The sequence below is a fragment of the Macrobrachium nipponense genome, chromosome 3 (genome assembly GCF_015104395.2).
Source record: "Macrobrachium nipponense isolate FS-2020 chromosome 3, ASM1510439v2, whole genome shotgun sequence".
Classification (NCBI taxonomy): Eukaryota; Metazoa; Arthropoda; class Malacostraca; order Decapoda; family Palaemonidae; genus Macrobrachium; species Macrobrachium nipponense.
In genome coordinates, this window is record NC_087202.1 from 1301237 (window position 1) to 1323624 (window position 22388).

The window sequence follows — 22388 nt, forward strand, 5'->3', positions numbered from 1 at the left end:
TCCTTAGATTGATAATCCTTTAGATATGTTCACTATTATTGTCTTACGAAAGTACAAATTGTAATTTTATGTATGCAACTTACCAAGTAATTACATATCTATAGTTTCACTATTTGTCGGCAGCTAGAATTTTTAGAATTTGCAGGAGTGCTATTTTGTTTGGCTAAGCGACCACCCCGCCCACTACCGGGGTAGAGAGGAACCAATCAAGCAGCAGATTTTTGAATCTAGCAGAATCTTCACAGTTGATGTCTCAGGCATTTGGTGAAGTACTTTTGGTAGCCTTTTTGGCATTGATTACTTATTATCATGAATCCAGTATTACGGGTTTGTCTCAATTTAGACTTAGACTTTGTTTATGCTAGTAACTGTCGATGTCCGATGCTAGTACTCAAGATGGAAAAAGAAACCCACAAAATTACTGAGTATAACTTTTTACTTGTAAGTATTTATATTCTTAAAGACCCTGTCAGGGAACCTACACATCTCTTGAGAAAGGGCCACAGATAGGGCCTGAAAGTACTCAAGTGTTGAGTAAAATAGTATGCAAATACTTACAAGTAAACAAGTTATACTAAGTAGTTTTGTGGGTTTCTTTTTTTCCATCTTTAGAAGAAAACTGAGAGAAAATTTTCTTTGATTCACTAGTACTCAAAGCGGTATGTATGTAATGCTTATAAATATGTTATAATCATGTCAGCCTTAAACAGGTTTAACCCAGCAAGAAAAGTGGGAGTATGTGAGCATCACATACTAAGTGATGACAAGATGAGCTTATTCTGACTATTAACATGGAAGCAAATGGTTGGAAGGAGTGACGTATTGATTGACCATATTTTTAATAGTATTCACATAGCATTAGTGAAATAAAAAAGCTATACATGTACAAGGAATAATACAATTCTTCATTTTCGTAAGATTTTTAAGAAATGAAATATTTTCTTTAAATCTAAAGAACACCACATACAAGTACTGTAGGGGTGTGTCCTATCATCATAGGATGTCTCCTCAGATGAGTAACATACTATGTTATCATAGGGGATCATCTCATAGGACGTCTCCTCTTTTCGAAATGCATGTTCCCTTTGCAGCGCAAGGACATCTGTCTGCAGTGCAATTACTTTGGCAATACATAAGTTGACAGTAGGATATTAAGAACATAACTGCATTGAGCATATTTCCATAGAACATCCCCTTGGGTTATCCTGTTGTCTCCTCTGTGTACTTGGAGAAGACCCATGTTAAACCTCTTCATTTCACAGTTCAACAGGAAGCTGGAGGTCTACTGTTCATGGTCATAGATTTGTTTATTTGGGCGGAGGACTTCCTTCTGCCTACTGGGAACACTGTTGGAGGTTGAATGATGGAGTGCCTCACCTCCCTTTCTCAAATCTTCCAAAGACCCAGGAAAGTTGCATTAAACTCTTAACATGATGTGGAGTTGTTTGTCCTGTACGCTCCATGACCCCAAAGGCCAGGAGCTCTTCAAAATGAGCACCCCAACCTTCGGAAGGAGGCGTCCGAGTACAGGAGCAGATCTAGAGGGGGTGAATTAAGAGGAACTCCCTTTGTCAGGCTCCAAAGTCTTAGGCTGACCCTAGTAGCTCCTTGTGGCCCCAAGCTGAGTGGCCAAAAGAGAGTCCACCTTAGCTCAGCCTTCTTCGCCAGTTTTGTTTGGAGAGATTCCACAAATCACTAGGATCTTTTATTTCTTCATATCTAGTCTGTCCAGTATTTCTTTCTAGTGAGAGATCTTTCCTGCAGAGCAGCGACTCAGATGTAAGGCTAGTACTTCAGAGGATTTCTTTCAGCCATTACAAGACCACCATCTGCTGCTTTGATTAGTGTAGACAAAATTATTTTTCTCCACTCAAGAGTTCCTGTTCAGTAGACAAGATCATCTGGATATTTTTCAGATCTTTCTGTTGATACTGGTGAGGGACTACAGAGCTGACTTGTGATTAGTCCATCTGAAGGATGTGGACATCACTTTGCCATGAAGTTTATGTGTTTCAAGAGCTTTGAGCAGTCTTGTTTACCTAGGAAACTCACACCTCCTATTTGGGACCTTACTTTGGTACTGAGTAGTCTTTCTCAAGCTCCATCGAGTTCGTCTGTCAATTGTCTTGTAGGAAAGTGACTTTGGAAACAGTTTTCTGTCTGACCTTGGTTTCCTAGAAGAGTTGGAGAGGTTCAGGGTCAGGCTTGATGTAGACTTGCAACAGGTTGGGGTCAGTAGCTTTCAAATTTGGCCCGGAATTCATGGCTAAGACCTATATTCCCTTGGTTCACGATGACAGCTTTGCCTCCTTTCCCATTCCTTACAGTGTGGAGATTGTTATCAGTAACCTTCAAGAGTTTCTGCTTTGACCCATCAAAGCGCTGCATTGTTATCTGAAGGTCTCATCACCTAGTTTAGGTATTGAGACCTGATTAACACAAGCCAGGTCAAGAAAGAGTTGTCCTAGAGTACCCTTTTGTTTTAATACACAGGATGATTAGGCAAGCCTACTCCTCATCGTCAAGTTCTGCCACCAATTAGGTGCATGCAGAAGTGCATGACTCAAGAGGATTAGGTTCCTCCCTGGGATTTTAGAACTTATCTGTTTATAGGATTTTGAATGCTGGTCACTGACTGCATCAAACCACTTTCAATTTCTTCTTCCTGAAGAATGTTGCCCATAGATCCTTGGACTTTTTTTCCCTTAAGTCCAGTGGTGGCTGCTGAACAAGTGTGACTCATCCAGTGCCCCTGGCCAGACAGTTTGTATCTTGCCTAAGATGATTGTGTGGAGTTTGAAATGAGTAAGATGACTGGTCTCTTTTCTTTCCCTCTTCTCCTTTCTTCATACCTATGTGCAGTTTGAAGAGCTGATACATCATACATTGGAACTGGCTTGATGCAGATGAGTGTTGCAGCCGTACTTTTACAGCACTTTATCTTCCAGGCAACATGCAAATCTGTTTCTCTGTAGCTTCAACTCCCCTCTCCAGCCAGGAGAGTGAGGAGTGGTGACAAACCCGTTTCTTGTGGCTAACATGGTTTGTTGCTTGAACAGATATACTGTAGTTCTTTTTGACTTCCATGTATGCAATGAATCTGGATATGTTCATTGTATTTAAACCCAGTGGACTGAGTGTTAGATATGCAAATATATAACATCTCAAAGGCTTAGGTCCTCCTCTTTAGAATACACATTTCGGAGAAGAATGATCAGGTGTGCTGAACTTCCATTTGGTTCAAGATTCTCATACCTCCCTCCAAGTGTGAGTCTATCCTATTATTAAGACCAAAGGTTTGTTCCGTGTATGAACAAATGACAAATTTTGTATTAATTTGTATTTTTCATAGCTAACAAACCTGAGGTCTTAACATTGACTGCCCACCTCTAGCCATCCCTCATACATTTCATCCTGGATTGGAAGAAAGACTGATGGGTCACTGGATTCAAGCACAGTATCTGGACTCACTTCCACTTCAACTACTCATTGGATGCCAGATGCCACAGATTCCTTGCATTTACAATCTTTGATTGTTTTTAACCGTTTTCCAGCTGACACCAGAAGATTTATCCTATTGTTAGGACCTCAGGTTTGTTAGCTATGAAAAATACAGACTAATTAAAATTGTCATTGTCTTATGGATTGGCCATAATCCTGTATGCGGAGAGTGCAGGTCAACACAATTAGCAGTTACACATCTGAGTAGCCTAGAACCAGAAGGTGCTAAGCGCCGATTTTTAAAAATCGAGTAATTCTGAATTAAAGTTAAAATATCGTAGCTCGGTAACTATAATAGGTATTAACATGGGGTTTGTTGCATTTTAAAGCTAAATACCATAGTTTTTTTTGTGAGTAAGTGTCAGATTTGTAAGTTTTTAGGAAAATACCAAAAATACAGACTAATATAAAAAATGATAAAAAACAAAAACAATATCAAAGGAAATCCATCATAAAATGGTTCTAAATCATGTAAATACAGTAGAGCCTCGGTTCTCGACGATAATTCGTTCCAGAAGGAGCGTCGAAATTCGATTATTTCGAGAACTGAATCAAGTTTTCCCATAAGAAATAACTGAAAATGGATTAATCCGTTCTTGACCATCAGTTATTACCTTAACCTTGCCTTTTTTGATACAATACATTACATGTAAATTACAATTAAATAAGTTAAAAGTTAAATAAATATCATGTTAAACGTATATTTATAATTTTAAATGTATAATATACAGTATAAAAGAAAACTAGCCTGCGTCCAACTGATTGTTGACCAAGCGCCATAGGCTACCTAGGTAAATAGTAAGCAGAACATAGTGTAGTGGGTAGGCATAAAACGTGTTGCTAACATAATAAAAACATTGAAAAGCAAGTCTAATTATTACAGTAAATTAATAAACTTAAAATTAAACCCAATTTATATTTATCAAAAACTTGCAAAAATTTGCCTACAGTAAGTCGGCATTTAAGGAAACAAACCATAGCGCAGCCCTGGTGGTTTATATCGGGACTATGGTAGTAAACAAACCATATCTCGCTATAAGCCTAAGAAACGTTTACATTCGATATTAATTTATGGTAAATCTTTAAGGAGTCGACTGCAATACTGTATACAAATTCGCTTGAAAATTATCTTTCAGTAAATGTAATGTTATGATACTAACGATTTTGTTTCATAAATGTCCTTATAAAAAAGGTGCGTCTTTTACGGCAAATTGTCCAATATCAGGGCTGGTTTCAAGCTTATTAGACTTTGACAATTATTATGGTACTGCATGGTACATATATACGTACGTATAAGTAAAAGAATTTTCTTAATGTCTTTAATTATTATACCATTACGTACCAGCATCTCTTGAGTTCAATATCAAGCTAACCTCTTTTTTTTTTTTTTTTTTTTTTTTTTTTTTTTTTTTTTTTTTTTTTTTTTTTTTTTTTTTTTTTTTTTTTTTTTTTTTTTTTTTTTTTGCTTATAAACGAAGCATACAGATTGCGTTCGTTACCGCGCATGCGTTGCATATGTAAACTGTGTTACTGCCAGACCTCATGCGTAAACAATGACGTCTTTTTACAGCAGACATAAAAGAATCGTCTTAATTTCTATAATTATTCTATACCATAGCGGCTTCTCTGATTAAGCTAAGGCTAACCTCCTCTTACTAGCAAGCTTAACAAAGATTAAGATTGCGTTCGCTACCGAACTGCACACGTTACGCCATGTGACAGTGGTTTCACTACCAAATCTCACACGTAAACAATGGCGTATTTTTACAGTAAACATAAAAGAATCTACTTAATTTCTATAATTAATGTATACCGTAGCGGATTCTGAGTTAACCTAAGGCTAACTCTTCTTTACCGGCACGCTTAAAAAGCTTAGATTGCGTTGCAACTGAACCGAACATGTTACGTATGTAACTGGTTTCACTACCAAATCTTACACGTAAACATTGACGTATTACAGTACAACATAAAAGATTCTTCTTAATTTCTTAATTACTACGCACTTAATATGGCATAGTGGCTTCTCTGATATAAGCTATGACTAACTTCTTCTTTACCGGCAAGCTTAACAAAGCTTAAAGATTGCATTCGCTACCGAACCGCACATGTAACCTACGTACGTAACATTGCCTTCACTTCAAACCTAACACTTAAGTACGCATTGCATTTGCTACTGAAACGTGCGCCTCAAGTGTGAGCATGGTTTTAGAATATGTCTACGCTTGAAAAAAAATCAAGCAAGAGTGCTTGATTAAATCTTTTTTTCGCTCATCACTTTCATGCAGAGGAGAGATTGACGAAACTTCAGGTTTATTTTGGAGTTGGAAATGATGGAAACATTTTGAAGAAGGAAAACGCGAGATGTCATGTAAACACTTTTCCATTATTTCAGAGATTAACAATAGCAAAAGGTTTTAATAGATAGCCAGTAGTAATGTTGGGACCATGATGAATCAAAAGGTAACTGCGTATAGAGTTGATACCACCGAAAAAGCAACGAAATGCGCGCAAGGTGTACAAGACACAACACATGTTTGAATTTTTGTAAACATTAGTTGCGGACTTTAAACAATGCTGAGTGTCGTCACCAGTGTTACCAACAGTTTTGCTAAATTATGCTAGTCGGTCCGAGCAAGAATTTATGCCAAATATGGTGCAATTTTATGCCAGAATTATGCTATTAATCTACCATTATCTCATTTCTCTAATACATTTGAGCTAAAACAACGATGTAATGGAAATTTAAAACATTTATATATTAGGTGAAATGATACAAAGTGACGAACAGACAATATTAAAACTAATAATTGATGATCTTTACATGTTAGGAAACTCGTAATAAAACACCATTTTTCTTTAATAGATCACAGTACGCAATCACTAGTACACTATTTGATATGCAATCACTATTATACTATTTGACAAATGCGTGATCACACATACAAATGTGAAGAAAAACAACAAATTTTACTTATTACTGCATCATTATTATGCCACTCAGAACCATTTTTCTTTAACAGGTCACATAAACAATTAATAAATACTTGAAAATGTGTGAAAATTACTTCAAATATAGCTTTTTGTTATTTACTGATATTTACTGAAAAATTAAAACTTAAAAAAAAAGGTAACAAACAAACCAGTCTCTACTCAAGAAGAAAAACATATGTACTTATTACTTGATCATTATCATGCCACTGAAACACTATTTTTCTTTAACAGATCACATACACAATGAATAAATACTTGAAAATTGTGTGAAAATCACTTCAGACATAATTAAAATTTTGATAACTACTGAAAAAAATAAAGCAAAGAAGGAAAAAAAGTAATTCTTTACTCATGAAGAAAAAACATTATTAACACTACTGATCGTTTGTCTGCCACTGTGGGTATTTATTTATATTCACAAAATTTAACATTCCTTAGTTGGGTTCAAACTTAGCAATTAACTCATTTGTTAGTGCTGCTTTTGAGGCAATTTCACTTGAAGATACATTCACTATAGCTGTGTATGAAATTGAGGAATTTTCTGCATTTTATTTAAAATTTTAGTGAAATTACATTCTAAAATTGTACTAGAACCCTGAGTGTGAAAGAAATTATGCTAAGCTCCAATTCCTGGGTCAAATTATGCTAAAAAACATGAAATTATGCTACATTTGGTAGCACTGGATGACGCCAACTAGCGGCGGCTGGCGGAAACAGTTTTGTTTACAAACATCATATGGTCGTGGGTCGGAAACTGGTTTTTTGGTTGAAAACAGATACAAAGTTTATTGGAAATTTAGTGGCGAAATCCGATTATGTCGAGTTCTAATACGGTCGTGAACCGGGTCTCTACTGTACACAGAAAACATTTCAAAATCATTATTAATTTCCATGTTTATTGGAAAATACCGGGAAAATGCCAAAAAATTAAGAAAAATACCAAAAATATATACGAACATAAAAAATAAACAACAGCAATATCAATTGAAATACATCATAAAACGGTTCCAACTTATGTAAATACATAGAAAAAAGCTCAAAATCAGTACAGTGGTACCTCGACATACGAAAGGCCCAACTTACGAAAAACTCGAGATACAAAAGCAAATACGAAGATTTTTTTGGCTCTACATACGAAAATAGTTCAAGTTATGAAAGGTTGTTGCTGTAAAGTCCTGAGATTCGCCCAGACCACCGAGAACAATTTTAAAACTCGCGCGCCGCCAACTGAGCAAACTCGCCACCATCCTCCCACTCTCCCATTGGTTCCTGATGCTAGTCACCCCATAAGATCCTGCTCTCCTATTGGTCAGCATCTACCCCTTGTTCTCTATGTATTCTATTGGTAAAAGGATGCTATAAATTGAAAAACTTATTCATGCAATACAATTAATAAAAAAAAAAAATTAGAATAAAAATGAATGGTTATTATACTGTTTGGTAGTGTCAGTAGTTGAAGAGAGAGAATGAAAATTTATGGCTTACTGTGTGCTAGGAAAAAGTGATTGCTTGGCAATCGTTTGGTACTCGTAAGTGCTGGATGTAAACAGAAGTTTGGAAGCTTTGTTTTTTTGTTTGATTGTTTATTATAGTTAATGGTTACGTAATAATTATTTGAAATGAGTACATGCAATACATTTAATAAAAAAAAGTTGTGAATTAGATATCATAAAATATAAAGTAAATCAGACTGCTATCATCGAAGCCATCAAATATGTATTTTCAAGAATTCGTCTTCTGTTTTAATATTAAGTATATGTTTCATTATAGCTGTCAGTAACTTGGTATCTCCATTAGGTAAAGATAGAATAAAGAATAGAAATGAATGGTTATTATACTGTTTGGTAGTTTCATTAGTTGAAGAGAGATGCTAATGAAAATTTATGGCTTACTGTGTGCTAGTTAAAGTGATTGCTTGGTGATCGTTCAGTACTCGTAAGAGCTGGACGCAAACAAACGATTGGAAGTTTTTTTTTTTTTTTTTTTTTTTTTTTTTTTTTTTTTTATTATTATTAGTTAATGATTAATTAATAATTATTTGAAATGAGTACATACTGATTATTTATACATTTTATTGGCATATTCTAAACTTTTAGCTTCTTAGGTTTAGATGTCAGAATCATAGACTAGGCTACAGTAGCAACTGCTAACATAGGCTAGGCTTATTGCTAAGGGACATATGCTAAAGTACGAATATATGCAGTAAAAATGGGGTTGAACATTACATGCAGTTGAATATTACTCAAGTATGTACAGTATTTTATCTTTTTGGAGTCATATTTCTTCCATCGGATCGGCGTCGTAACCTTAGAACATGTGTTGTAGGCCTGGAAATATAATTTACTGGGGTGTTTTTATAGGGCTTGGAACGGATTAGGCATTTTACATGTAAAATGCGCTTCAAGATACAAAAAACTCATGATACGAAGGCCGCTTCGGAACGGATTAATTTCGTATCTCGAGGTACCACTGTATTAATATCAAAGTTTATAGGAAAATACCAAAAAATACCCCAAAAATACCAATACATACAAACGTAAAAAATAATAAAAACCAACCTCAATATTAATGTAAAAGCACCCAAAAATAGTTCAAAATAATGTAAAAAAATAAAAACAACAGTAATCATTATCATTAATAATAGTGATAATAGAAATTTTTTATTTAACACTCACCACAGCAACATAATCCAATCCGTGCAAAAGTCGTCAGTGGGGGAGGTGGGGACTATGATTACTGATCATCATAGTCCACTAGTGGATGATGCTGTATCGCTATTATCAGCCATGGTCACGAAAGCACTCATGAAACGGTGTAAAATAGTGTAAAAAAGGATAAATCCTCGAGCGTATGTTTACAACGCACACGGACCTGTTGAACTGCGTAACTTTGTTTACATTCTTCCTCATCCTGTGACGCTATGCTTCGTGCACGCTGATTGGCTCAGGAAAGCATATTGCACTATGATTGGCTGAGACGCCTACTCACTCATTGTCGAAGCACTGTGATTGGCTACCACTTTCCTGGGGATTCTGGACTGTGAGTGGTGAAGGGACGGCGATGCGAGATAACACAGACTGGTTTTAAGAATTTAGCCACCACGCGCTACAAATTTTTCAGGCGAAACTTGCATTGACTTCTGAGAGATTTTCGATCATATTGCAGGGCCAGAAAGCGCCAAATCCAAATTGAGAAAAACTTTTGTGCTTATGATGGACCGTTTTCTGTGATAATCTCGGTTTTGGTCGGGGTGGCGCTTAGCACCTTCTGGTTCTGTGAATGTCCAGATGTCAAATTCTGTGGAAAAAATCTACAAAGGAAATTTTGTTAGAATCTTCATTTTCAATCTACGTATTCTCTTTGGTTAATTGTATATTAATAATAATAAAAATCAGCGATTTGAGTTTTTAAAAGAGAAATTGGAATTTTCTCTCAAGTGAAGCAGGACTCATCCAGTTCAGTAATGTACCTTGTTTAATATACTTACAGGTGTTTATGGCCAGTGCAGATAAAACAGTGCATTGCTGGGATTTAGGCAGCAATCAAAAGATGCAGGTTGCACAGCATGAGGCTCCAGTGAAAACAGTGCATTGGATTAAAGCTCCCTCTTATTCCTGCATTATGACTGGTTCCTGGGATAAAACATTAAAGGTAAGGCACCTGATTAATGTTACTTCGTAGGGTCTTATTGTGAATTGGGAATGAAAGTGCATGTCCTGTATGGGAGGACTTAAAATTATTGTAAAATGAGTGATACCTCTGAAACATGTACATAATATGAGATACATGGATGTAGATAACTCTCCTACCTTATGTGCAACTTACCACATCTTGAGTCGTGAAAAGGGCTTTTGATTTATGTGCATGTGATTTTGTTTTGAAGTATGATGGATGCTTGTATGTTTTGATACTTTATGCAATGCTTTTATTTCCAGTTTTGGGATACAAGAAGTGCCACACCAATACTAACAATTAACTTACCAGAGAGATGTTATTGTGCTGATGTTGAGTATCCGATGGCAGTGGTTGGCACAGCTAATCGTCACTTGATAGTTTACCAGCTAGAAGGGCAGCCACAAGAGTACAAACAGATAGAATCCCCATTAAAATATCAGGTATTTTATGTTAATTTTGTTATTAGTCATTTGCTTTATCTGTGGTTGGTGAAACTGTACAATCATACCTTGTACATTCATGTTTCTGGATTCACAAAATTTCCATTGGAACCTTACTAACTTGCATCCGTGATTTTTTCACAGATCTGTGTACAGTATGTACATGTTTTCTTTATTTTATTGAATTGTACCTTTGTTGTATGACTTCTGTGACATATGAAGTTTACCTAGTTTACCTTCTTGACAATGGCAAAGAAAATGTCATTCATTAAATTTACAGTCCCATTCATTACTTAGTTTTACCTTAGTGTGAATGCAAAAGAAAACAGCAGCCAATGAATTAGTGTATGGGTAACATTAGTGTACCATATTGTAAATACGCTAGTATGGCAAATACCCATTAGGCAATGCTGTATTACTCTATTTTTATGTCAACCATTTATTTCTTTTTTTTAAGGGTAATAAATTAAGCTAACTTTTCAATGAAATAAAAGTGCTTTGGAAGTATGATTTAGGTCATATTTAGGGTTTAAACTCTAGAAGTAAGCATTTATTAGCATTTTTAATCACTCATACCAAACGTTCTCGATTCCTCCTGATCTGCGATGGGGGTTCTGGCACCTAACCTTGCAAATGTTTGAGGTATTATTGTATTTGTTCACTATAACCCCAGAAATCATAATTGCCCCCACTTCCTTGCAACATTTTCCCAGTTGACTCAAGTTTTACCATGTAAAATAGCCACCCCTCAATGTGCATGCTCAGACCCACAATAACACTTCACCTAGTTAGTTAAATGAATTATATATCTACAGTGATAATGTATATCAAGAAAATGCATAGATATTTGATAAAGAATTTTGTACGTAACTTTATTTGAATAAGAATGTGTACTTGTGAGATCATCTCAGTAAGGGAAAGGATATTTATCCCAAGTTGGGGGTCACACATCATTAGGAGTACGTACATTGACATTTTATTTTTTACTTTGCTCACAGCACAGGTGTGTAGCAATCTTCAAAGACAAGAAGGGTGCTGGAGCTCCGGCTGGTTTTGCCCTTGGAAGTGTTGAAGGTCGAGTGGCTATCCAGTATATAGTAGCAGCATCACCAAGAGACAACTTCACATTCAAGTGTCACAGATCCAATGGTACTTCCAATGGATTCCAAGACATATATGCTGTAAGTACTAGGTATATTTAAACTTTTCATGCCTCATGATGCTCACAAACACCATCCATTGTACATCTTTTTAAATGTTGAATTCTTTAAAACATGTATCATATCATTGAGTAAAAACTTTGCCAATTTAATTTTGTAACCACAATTGTGGTGCCAGTTTATAGTTTTAAATCAATAAATTTATAACTAAATCCATAATGTGTCATGTATATTTTCTCTTTAAAATGCTAAAATGCCCTTTATGTTGCTTCACTGTAAAATCTTATTGCTAATAGTTATTGAACAAAGAGAGTCAACTTTGGAAGTAAGTCAATGTGGGTAACAACAAAAATTATCTTATAAAAAAGACAAGCTGATGAAGATTCCATAATGGTGTTAAATTTCAAACTGAACAGTATTCTTATAATGGTACTGACACATATTGCCTGATTGTTTTATATATAGATACATACTGTAGGTTGTACTATTAATGGTATTGTTAGTCAGCAGATCATGGGATACAATACTACTTCAGTCGTTGAATGACTGATAACTTTAGATCATTGTAGATTTTGTAAGTTATCTTACACTATTGATAATGTGGCAGTAGAATTTCATTGTACTGTTTCTGTTTTTTTTTTTTTTTTTTTTAAATTAGCTTGCAAATTTCTGTTATTAGGCACTTTATAATACTAATACTGTTGGGTTTGCCACACCCCGTATGTTAATGAAACTAAAATGTTTAAAAATACTCAGCATTTCAAAGGTCATGTGGTTAAGAATTGGATCCTTTTCTTTGTATGAATTAAGATGATGTATTTTTGTGTTGATAATGTATGTATGCTAATGCAAATTACAGCTTAAGCCTGTGAAATTCGGAGGTGTTGAGATACTATTAATTAAGATCTCACATGTTGTCTCGTTGGAAAACTGGTAGGGATCATTTTGAAAATTAAATTACTTCTGTATTTTGCCTGGTGGAGGAATATAAGGACAAACCAATAGCCAGTTTCCTTTATTTGTAAGGTTTTAAATGTTTACTTAATTCAGAAATAAAAAAAGTAACTTTACATTTCAAAGAAGTCTGCTGAAATTATTTACATAAAATGTATGCCGTTAGTTTAAGAAGAAATTCTTCAAGTAGAGATGATGGGACTTATATAAACATCTCTTCATACTAGAAATAGTCTTTTTTGTTTAAAGGTTAGAAGAATAGATTGTTTTTCCATATATGAAGAAGCTGAAGAAATGTGTGATTGGTTTTAGAGTCCAAGTTTGATAAAGTCACTGTTGTCAGAGAAAGGGAGAAATGAGATTGCGTAGAGATGACAGTTACAGGGTGGACCTGCTATATATTTTGTCCTTGTTTGTAATAAAATATTAAATGACAGTAAAGTTAACATTATTGCAGTTTTAATGTTTAAGCTACATACTTTTCTTTGAGAACATAATTTCCTAAATTTTATTTCATCCTACCAGGTGAATGACATCAAATTCCACCCAGTTCATGGTACATTAGCAACTGTTGGATCCGACGGGAGATTTAGCTTTTGGGACAAAGATGCACGGACAAAGCTCAAGAACTCTGAAGCAATGGAGCAGCCCATCTCCTGTTGTGCATTTAATCACAATGGCCAAATATTTGCATATGCAGTTTCTTACGACTGGTCAAAGGTATGGCTTTCAGTACTGTCTTCCTGTGTTCTTTTGTCTTCCTCCAGTACCTCCAGCAACTATCTCTACTGTATATTACTATATGTTGGTACTATTTTTCAATACTAATAACTTTCATATGGAACTAGAAAATAGGGCATTCAGCTTACTAAGGAAACTACTTCAGAGTTGAATACCCTTATGTTGAAATAAAAAAAAAAGACATGAAAAGCGGACTACTTGACAGATTGAAAAAGGGGCAAGGTTGTATGGTAAGTATTGCATGTATTGCAGTAAAAAAAAAAATCATAAGACACATGGACATACAAACATTAGTTGAGTAATGTCACATAAGTCGAGAATATGTTTTATCCTCTTTAGATTATTTGCATAATCCACAATGCTGACAGGAAACCTGTTCCACATTTCCTTGGCAAAGGAAATGAAATACTTTTGAGTATGTGTTGGTATAAAAAGATGTCATGTAAACAGGATGTGGATGATAATATGCCTCAAAATTCTAGCAGGACCAAAGTTAATAGCAGGTCTTTATAAGAATATGAAATATGATCCTTCAGGTTATTTTTCTGTTTAATTCAGGCATATTGCAATACACTCCCTGAACACCTGAATTAACCCTGGTTACTGACCAGCCCGAACTATATCCTCACATACTTACCCACTAAGTGGGTAATTTTAACTGTCAGCGTTACCAATGCTGCAGGTAAAATCTAGTCAAATGAGTTACCTATGTTACCGTTGGCAACGCTGCTGCAAATACCGGCCACCAGAGGCTTGTCCCCTCAATTGTTATTCGTTCGCGTGGCGAGCTGGACCTGGTCCTGCTCCCAGCGAACTTTTGGTCATGTAGCCCGACCCTCACAGTGTTTACCGAGGCCTTGATTGGGTTTTGATATCCTTGCCTTTCGTTTACAATGTCTCTTCCGGTTTTCCCCGATTTGGATCGTATTTCGATTGTTTTTGGAACTTCTCTGTTATCGTCGGGAGATGGTCGAGCCTCACCAACAAATCCTGTCGAGCCTCACCAACAAATCCTTACTTCAATCAATGCTTCATCAGCCTCGCCTCCAACAGTTGCGGGTTGAGATGTCGGCATACTTCGTTCCTGTGCTAGTATAACAAAGGATGAGTACCCTCAGATGACAGACATTCCTTTTGTTCTAGTTGTAGGGAAGTGTAATGTATGTCATACAGAGGTGTATAGAATGTAAGGATTAGTTCATTAGATCACTTAGGACTACCAAGAGTATATTGAAGATAGTGGCTAAATCGCGAGAGTTAAGCCAAGAAGAGCTACAGTAGGAACGGTTCAGAATTGTAGGATAGAAAATGCCTAAATTTTTTTTGCTATTTCATGACAAAAGCTATTTGAAATAAAGATAGCAGCAGTAGTGTAGGTTACACTAATCGTTCTCTTTCAGCTTCCCTGCCTGTTCCAGAACCAGCCCTAATGGGTGCCGGGGGTTATGGAGAACCCCAAGCACAGAGTGTAGGATCTGCCGACCCCCCCCACCCCCCCCCCCCCCCCCCCCCCCCCCCCCCCCCCGGCACGGAGCAGGCAGTGTTAAGCACCAGATGCCCCCTTGAGGTGTAAGTTCTAAGGTTAATGTAAAGTTAGGTCAGGGACAGATAAGTAGCGGTAATAGGTTAAGTAGTGTTTGGGAAGAGAATAGGAGGTTAGGTTCTCTAGGGTTCGGACTCCCTTGTAGTGTCTAGTTTGAAGGTTCGTCTTTAGAACTACCCTTGGTTTTATTTCCCGCTTCGAGTTCTTTGCAACGGAAGCTTCTACTCTGTGGTTGATCATTTGGATGTGATTTCTGGTTTGGTTCAAAAGTTTTGCACAGCGCACCGTTGTCTTTGAAGGTACCTCATTCTGTCTTTGGGTAAATTTGGTTTGTCTTGCGGTAGTGGCAATCCTGGTGATCAGGTCTATTTCACTATTTGTATACGGCGCGGTAATTATTATATCAGTTAATCTCTAGGCAATGCATATGGTCTTTCTATAATTCAGTACATGAGAAACTGCATAAATTAACTAAGTCCAGCCTAAAGTATCCTCTATACTACATGGCTGTTTAGTAATTACAAGTACATATTGGCCAATCCTGGAGATAAATGCGTTCTGACTTATGATGATTCGCTACCAGAGTAATTGAACACGAAATGAGAATCGAATTGTATAATATTCGGTACAAGAATTTAATTGAACGAGAATCAGATATGATTGTACTTCAGCATTGTTGGACTGTGTAAGCTTGCCAGCTGCGTAATCCAATATCGTATGTATCCTCATATTATCGTATTGTCAATACGGTAGATCTACATTACTATTCCACAGCGGCTTAGAATATGGCAGGTGTGGATTTTTCTATGCAGTTTTATTCTCCTGAACAAGAATTTTAAGTAATATTTATTCGGACGACTGTAATGAACCCCCAGGGGCTTGTACTAAACACAGCGAAATACATTTGACGCACCAATTCCTGGTGACTTTTGTATTCATGGGGACGAACGATGCGGAATGCTTATATAGAAATACCCCTTTTTTTAACTCAGCTCCTCCCACACCTATTTCTTGCTTTCGCCTTGCAGTGGTCAAGCGGTAAGGCGGTCTTTCAACTATGACATTTTAACCCTTAAACGCCTAAGGGGTATAATAAAAATCGTCTCCCGTATGCCTAGGGGGTCTCGGAGTGAGCGCCGAAGCGGAAAAGATATTTTTTTCAAAAAATCACAGCGCACTTAGTTTTCAAGATTAAGAGTTCATTTTTGGCTCCTTTTTTGTCATTGCGTGAAGTTTAGTATGCAACCATCAGAAATATATCATTATCATATATAAATAATGCAATATATGATAGCGTGAAAACAAAATTTCATATATAATTGTATTCAAATCGCGCTGTGAGCAAAACGGTTAAAGCTAACAAGTTAATTTTGTTTTCATTGTATTGTACACTAAATTACAATCATTTTGGTATACAACACATTGTAAAACGATCAAAGCAACACAGAAAATATTATCACAAAATGATGCATGAATTCGTAACGCGCAGATGTAAAAAAATGTTTTTTCAAAAATTCACCATAAATCTAAATATTTTTCTAGAGACTTCCAATTTATTTCAAAATGAAGATAAATGATTGAATATTACTATTACAATTGCAGTTTTCGACCATTTCGCACGAGTTAAATTTGACCGAATGTTGAATTTTTTTATATATTTTTTTTATATGCAAATATTTCAAAAAAGAGAAAAGCTACAACCTTCAATTATTTTTTGTTGTATTTTACATGAAATTGTGCACATTTTCATATATAAAAGTCTATGAAACGGAGCAAATATTCCGAGAATGCGACGTACGCATTTCGGAGATTTGCGGTGGAGGATTGGCGCGCGGAGGGAAGGAAAGTTTTTTTTTTTATTTCACCATAAATCTAAATATTGTGCTAGAGAATTCAAATTTTTTTTCAAAATGAAGATAAATGACTGAATATTACTAGACTGTAAGAGTTTTAGCTTACAGTTGCGTTTTTTTTACCATTTCGGTAGAGCCAAAGTTGACCGAATGTGGTTTTGTTTCTATTTATCGTGATTTATATGCAAATATTTCGAAAATGAGAAAAGCTACAACCTTCAATTATTTTTTTTGTATTCTACATGAAATTGCGCACATTTTCATATATAAAACTTTATGTAACGGCTAATTTAAAATGGTGCAAACATTACAACAATCGCACGTATGATTTTTTCGGAAGTGTTACCGCGCGGACGTAAGGAAAAAAATTTTTTTTTTTTTTTTCCATAAATTCACCATAAATTGAAATATTGTGCTAGAGACTTACTTCCAATTTGTTGCAAAATGAAGGAAAATGATTGAATATTACTAGAATATAAGAGTTTTAGCTTACAATTGCGTTTTTCGACCATTTCGGTAGAGTCAAAGTTGACTGAAGGTTAAAATTGTGGCACTTATCGTTATTTATATGAAAATATTTCAAAACTGATAATAGCTACAACCATGGGTTGTTTTTAGTTGTATTGTGCATGAAATTGCGCACGTTTCCATGTACAAAACTTTATGTAACGGCTAATTTAAAATGGTACAAACATTACGACAATTGCACGTATGATTTTTTCGGAAGAGTTACCGCACGGACGTAAGGAAAAAGTTTTTTTCATAAATTCACCATAAATCAAAATATTGTGCTAGAGACTTCCAATTTGTTGCAAAATGAAGGTAAATGATTGAATATTACTGTAATAAAAGAGTTTTAGCTTACAATTGCGTTTTTCGATCATTTCGGTAGAGTCAAATTTGACCGAAGGTTGAAATTTTTGGCACATCGTGTTTTATATGAAAATATTTCATAACTGATAAAAGCTACAATCATGAGTACTTTTTGTTGCATTCTACATGCAAATGCGCACATTTTCATATACAGGCAGTCCCCGGGTTACGACGGTGTCGGCTTACGACGTTCCGAGGTTACGACGCTTGTCAATAGACGTTATTTCCAGGGTTACGACGCCTACAACGCTCATCTGGGAGATGAAATATGACACCAAAAATCCAAAATAATCAATATTTGAAGGTTTTTTGATGAAAAATGCCATAAGAATGCAGTTTACATAGTTTTCAATGCACCCAAAGCATTAAAAGTAAGGTTTTCTTAAAAGTAAGGTGTTCTGGCTTACGACGATTTTCGGCTTACAACGCGTCTCAAGAACGGAACCCCCGTCATAACCCGGGGACCGCCTGTATAATACTCCATGTAACGGCTAATTTAAAATGGTGCAAAATTATGTCAAAAGTGACAAAATAATTTCCGAGATGTGTCACTGATACTTTTTAGTGCAATAAGAAAGAAATTAGCGCTTGTGCGCCTGCGTAACGATTGTAAACAAAACAACTCCTTGATCCGTGAACTCCCAGCATCCCCCAAGGCGCGTGATTCAAAAGTTTTCGGCTGGTAGGCCTATAAGTTTTTTCCGCGAATTTTTTAAAATACTTTTTTTATGTCGACGTAAATTATGTCCGATCGGCACCCAAAAGACAATTTATCTCGACGTAAAATACGTCCAATAGGCGTTTAAGGGTTAACATAGCTGATAATGGTATCATGTATCATATAAATCAGAAATCATGAGAATTTGTACATTCGGTAGTATAACCTTTTCATCAGCTTAGCAGACGAATTTCCGTCAGTAATTACATGATGCCCCGTGCCAATTACAGTTACGAATATAATTACCAGTTGCATCATCAAAATTACATGTAAAATTTAATATAAGATAGGTTAAGATTTAAACTTAAATTACCTTGAAAATGTGTAATTGATTACAATTCAATGGAATTTCAATTACAAGTTGCCATTAACGCATAACCCTACTTGTGGGGGAGGGGGGGGGGGGGACATGTCTCAGATAGGCAGAGATGCCAACTAGTCAATTCCTTCACTCTAGATGCAAGCATCTCATTGGGTCTCAGCGAATGTTCTTGGTCATAGTTGCATAAATCAATATCTGGATACTTTTCTTATATTGGAACGAAGACATAGTGTTCGTCTAAGAGTAATTTTCAGTGATTCCGTTCGTTTTCACTCTTTCTCATCGGTGTTACGAGCTTTACGTAATTTATCTTTGTCATTGTGAAAACAACAGTATAATGAGCTCTTTCATGCTAGTAGTTTTCTTTTTACTACGACTGTGTTTTGAATTCACATAAAGCTTGGAGAATTTTATTCATGTTGCTGAAACCAGCAATATTACCTTAACAGCTTCAGCTACATTTATAACGTAAATACTGTAAGTGTCTACTGTCGTACATGGTTTGAATACAATAACGGATGTTGCTAGGATTCCATCGTATTAGCAAACAGTGTCTCATTCGGTTGTTCACGGCTGTATGCAGTTATACGTATATATCGTTAAGATAATACTTATTAACTTAGAAGATGGTGTAAAATTATGGAGGTGGAGAAGTTAGGCGATTGTAATTTGCTCTCTCTCTCTCTCTCTCTCTCTCTCTCTCTCTCTCTCTCTCTCTCTCTCTCTCTCTCTCTCTCTCTCTCCTGTTCCTTCCATTTACTTTCCTCCTTTCATATTCTCTTTCTTCATCATACTTTTCACCATCTAACACTTGATTCATAGTGCAACAGAGAGGTTTTCCTCCTGTTACACCTTTTACTGTCAATTTCCTTTTCAGCGCAGAATGACCTCTTAGTCCCAATACTTGGCGTTTGGCCAGAATTGGGTATTGAAACCATCTCGCTGCCAGACTGCACACGGCTGCCTGGGCCAGCTGTGCGCGAGATATAGAAACTTATTTTCAAAAAGTAGTAGTGTCGATTTTAATTACTAACCCCATCGTAAAATCTATTTATCGTAACACTAATTACAGTAGTTTGAATACGGACTGTTTTCACGATCACGTCTTGAGGAATTTTCCTGAGTTTTTAATGATGTTTGCCAAGGTTATCATGGGGAACAGAATCTGTCTAGTTTCTTTCCCAATTAGTTTCTTTCCCAATTTCTCCTAAAACTTATCATGTCTCTACACAGTCTTCTTTATTTGGTCATTCTTCGGAGATCGCTTCGGGGTTGTCTCTCTTTCATCCTGTTTTTTTGCCATTAACACACCAGAGCAAACAGTTTTTTCACCGTTTCATCCAGAAATTTGGGGATTTTTAAGACTGACTCTCTCTCTCTCTCTCTCTCTCTCTCTCTCTCTCTCTCTCTCTCTCTCTCTCTCTCTCTCTCTCTCTCTCTCTCTCTCTCTCAAAGAACAAGATAAAAGTATGGATGCAGAGATACTCATTGATACTACATATGAGGCAATAAAGCAGCATACCTACGAAGAAATAAATTACGATATGACAACAGAAAAGCAAATCCCGAAGAGGCTATACCCAGATCTACACAATGACGGGAAAGAGGAAAAAATAGACAAGAAAGACAAAAAAAGAGGGAATTGCAGATTTGGAGAAAGATGTTACTACAAACATCCTAAGGTATGTCACAACTATGAAATATATGGTAAATGTGCATACTTAGATGGCTATGGGGATGATTGCAGAGATCTGCATCCAAAAATATGCAAAAACCTAAAAGAAGGAAAAGGATGTAAGTTCGACAAAAAATGCAAATATATGCACCCTGTAGCCATGAATCATAATCAAATAAATAACCAACCAAGTAATAAAATCCAAAATAAGAAAGAAACAAATAAAGAGAGAAATCAAGAATATCAGGTAAAAGAGAAAGCAAACCACCAATGAATATGCAGGTGTCAGCAAAAAATTTCAAAGCATCAGCTCCAAAATTCTACTCAAGAGATAATAACTGTATTTATTATGCAAGAGGATATTGCAGAAACGGAGAAAATTGCAGATTCAGACACAAAATGAATAATTATGATGAAGGAAGATCAAATATTATGGAAAAGTTGGATTTTTTAATGTCAGAATTTCTGGAAATGAGAAAAAGAACAACATACCAGAACAGGAAAGAGACATGGGAAAATCCTTATTCTACCAATATTAAATGAAGGAGAAAACACGCAAACCATCATAGTGATGAATGCGCAGGGTTTAGTTACGAGTAACTCAAAAAGAAAAATAGAGTACTTAGAAGAACTAACCCAAATTGAAAAGAAAATAGATATAATGAATATAAGTGAAACCTGGTATTCCCAAGAGACTGGGAATGATGATCAAATAAAAGGGTTCCAAACTTATAGATCAGATAGAAAAAATAGGAATCAAGGGGGAACCGCAAAGAGTTTGACTTAATAATTGAAAAATTGGATGATATATGTAGAAATCACAAGGACTGGACTATTCTCCTATCTGGTGACTTCAACTTTCCTTTCGTAGAATGGAAAGAACGAATAGGAGATTGTGGTTGTACTTATACATATAAAAAAGAGAGTAATAGTAGTGCAGAAGATAAGAGGCAATTCGAAAAGCTATTAGATATGCTACTAGAATACAACATTCAACAAATAAATCACCTGCCAACAAGAAAGGAAAATACTTTAGACCTAGTATTTGTGAACGAGATGAATTATGTTCAAGAAATAATAGTTTATAATGCGAGTATTTCAGACCATAATGTCATAGAATTAACAGTTCATTCCAAAGCAAGTGAAAACAGAGATAAGCAAGAAATGAAAAAGTGGGAAGGATATGGAAAATACAACTTCTACAATAAAAATATAAAATGGTCAGAAATAAATGAAGAATTAAACAAAGATTGGGATAACATTTTTGTAAGTGATGACATAAGGGTAAATACGGAGATATTATATAAAATATTAGAGAAAATAGTGGATAAATATATACAGAAGAAGAAAAGTAAACATCATTCATGCATACCAAGAGACAGAAGGATCTTGTTCCAGAAAATCAGAAAGTGGAAAAAAGGTCTTGCAAAAGAAAAAAATGCATGGAAAGTTATAGAACTAAAAAGTAAGATAGAAAATGCAGAACAAAAGATTATACAATCAAAAGAAAAGGAAAAACGGGACTTGGAAGAAAAAACCCTATTAAATATCAAGCAAAACCCCAAACTATTATACTCATATGCAAAGAAGATGAATAAAAGAAGAATAGAAATAGGCCCTCTGAGAATTGAAGGGAGATTAACGAATGAAAAAAAGGAAATTTGCAACATACTGGCAGAACGATATAAGAGAGAATTCACCCCTAGAATAGATAATGAAGATAATGATATAGAAGTAAGGGACGAAAATAGTGAATATTTAGCTGACATAGAAATTAATGAAGCTGATATTGTGCAGGCAATTAATGAAATTAAAAATGGAGCTGCTGCAGGGCCTGATGGAGTCCCTGCTATTTTGTTAAAGAAAGTAGTTCATTCTATCGCCAAGCCACTTGCAATATTATTAAGACAAAGTGTAGATACAGGCAAGATTTATGATGAGC

At 35.6% G+C, this 22388-nt stretch overlaps 1 protein-coding gene across 1 annotated transcript in view; it reads left to right on the top strand.

Moving 5' to 3' along the window:
* LOC135222106 (mRNA export factor-like) overlaps window positions 1–13564 on the top strand; it is a 30616-nt gene extending 17052 nt beyond the window's left edge. The window contains exons 3-6 of the mRNA XM_064260277.1: window positions 9982–10143; window positions 10428–10607; window positions 11606–11788; window positions 13247–13564. Of these exons, the coding sequence (XP_064116347.1) occupies window positions 9982–10143; window positions 10428–10607; window positions 11606–11788; window positions 13247–13549 (828 nt within the window). The 3' untranslated portion in view covers window positions 13550–13564. The remainder of the gene's footprint in view (window positions 1–9981; window positions 10144–10427; window positions 10608–11605; window positions 11789–13246) is intronic.
* The last annotated feature ends 8824 nt before the right edge of the window (window positions 13565–22388 follow it).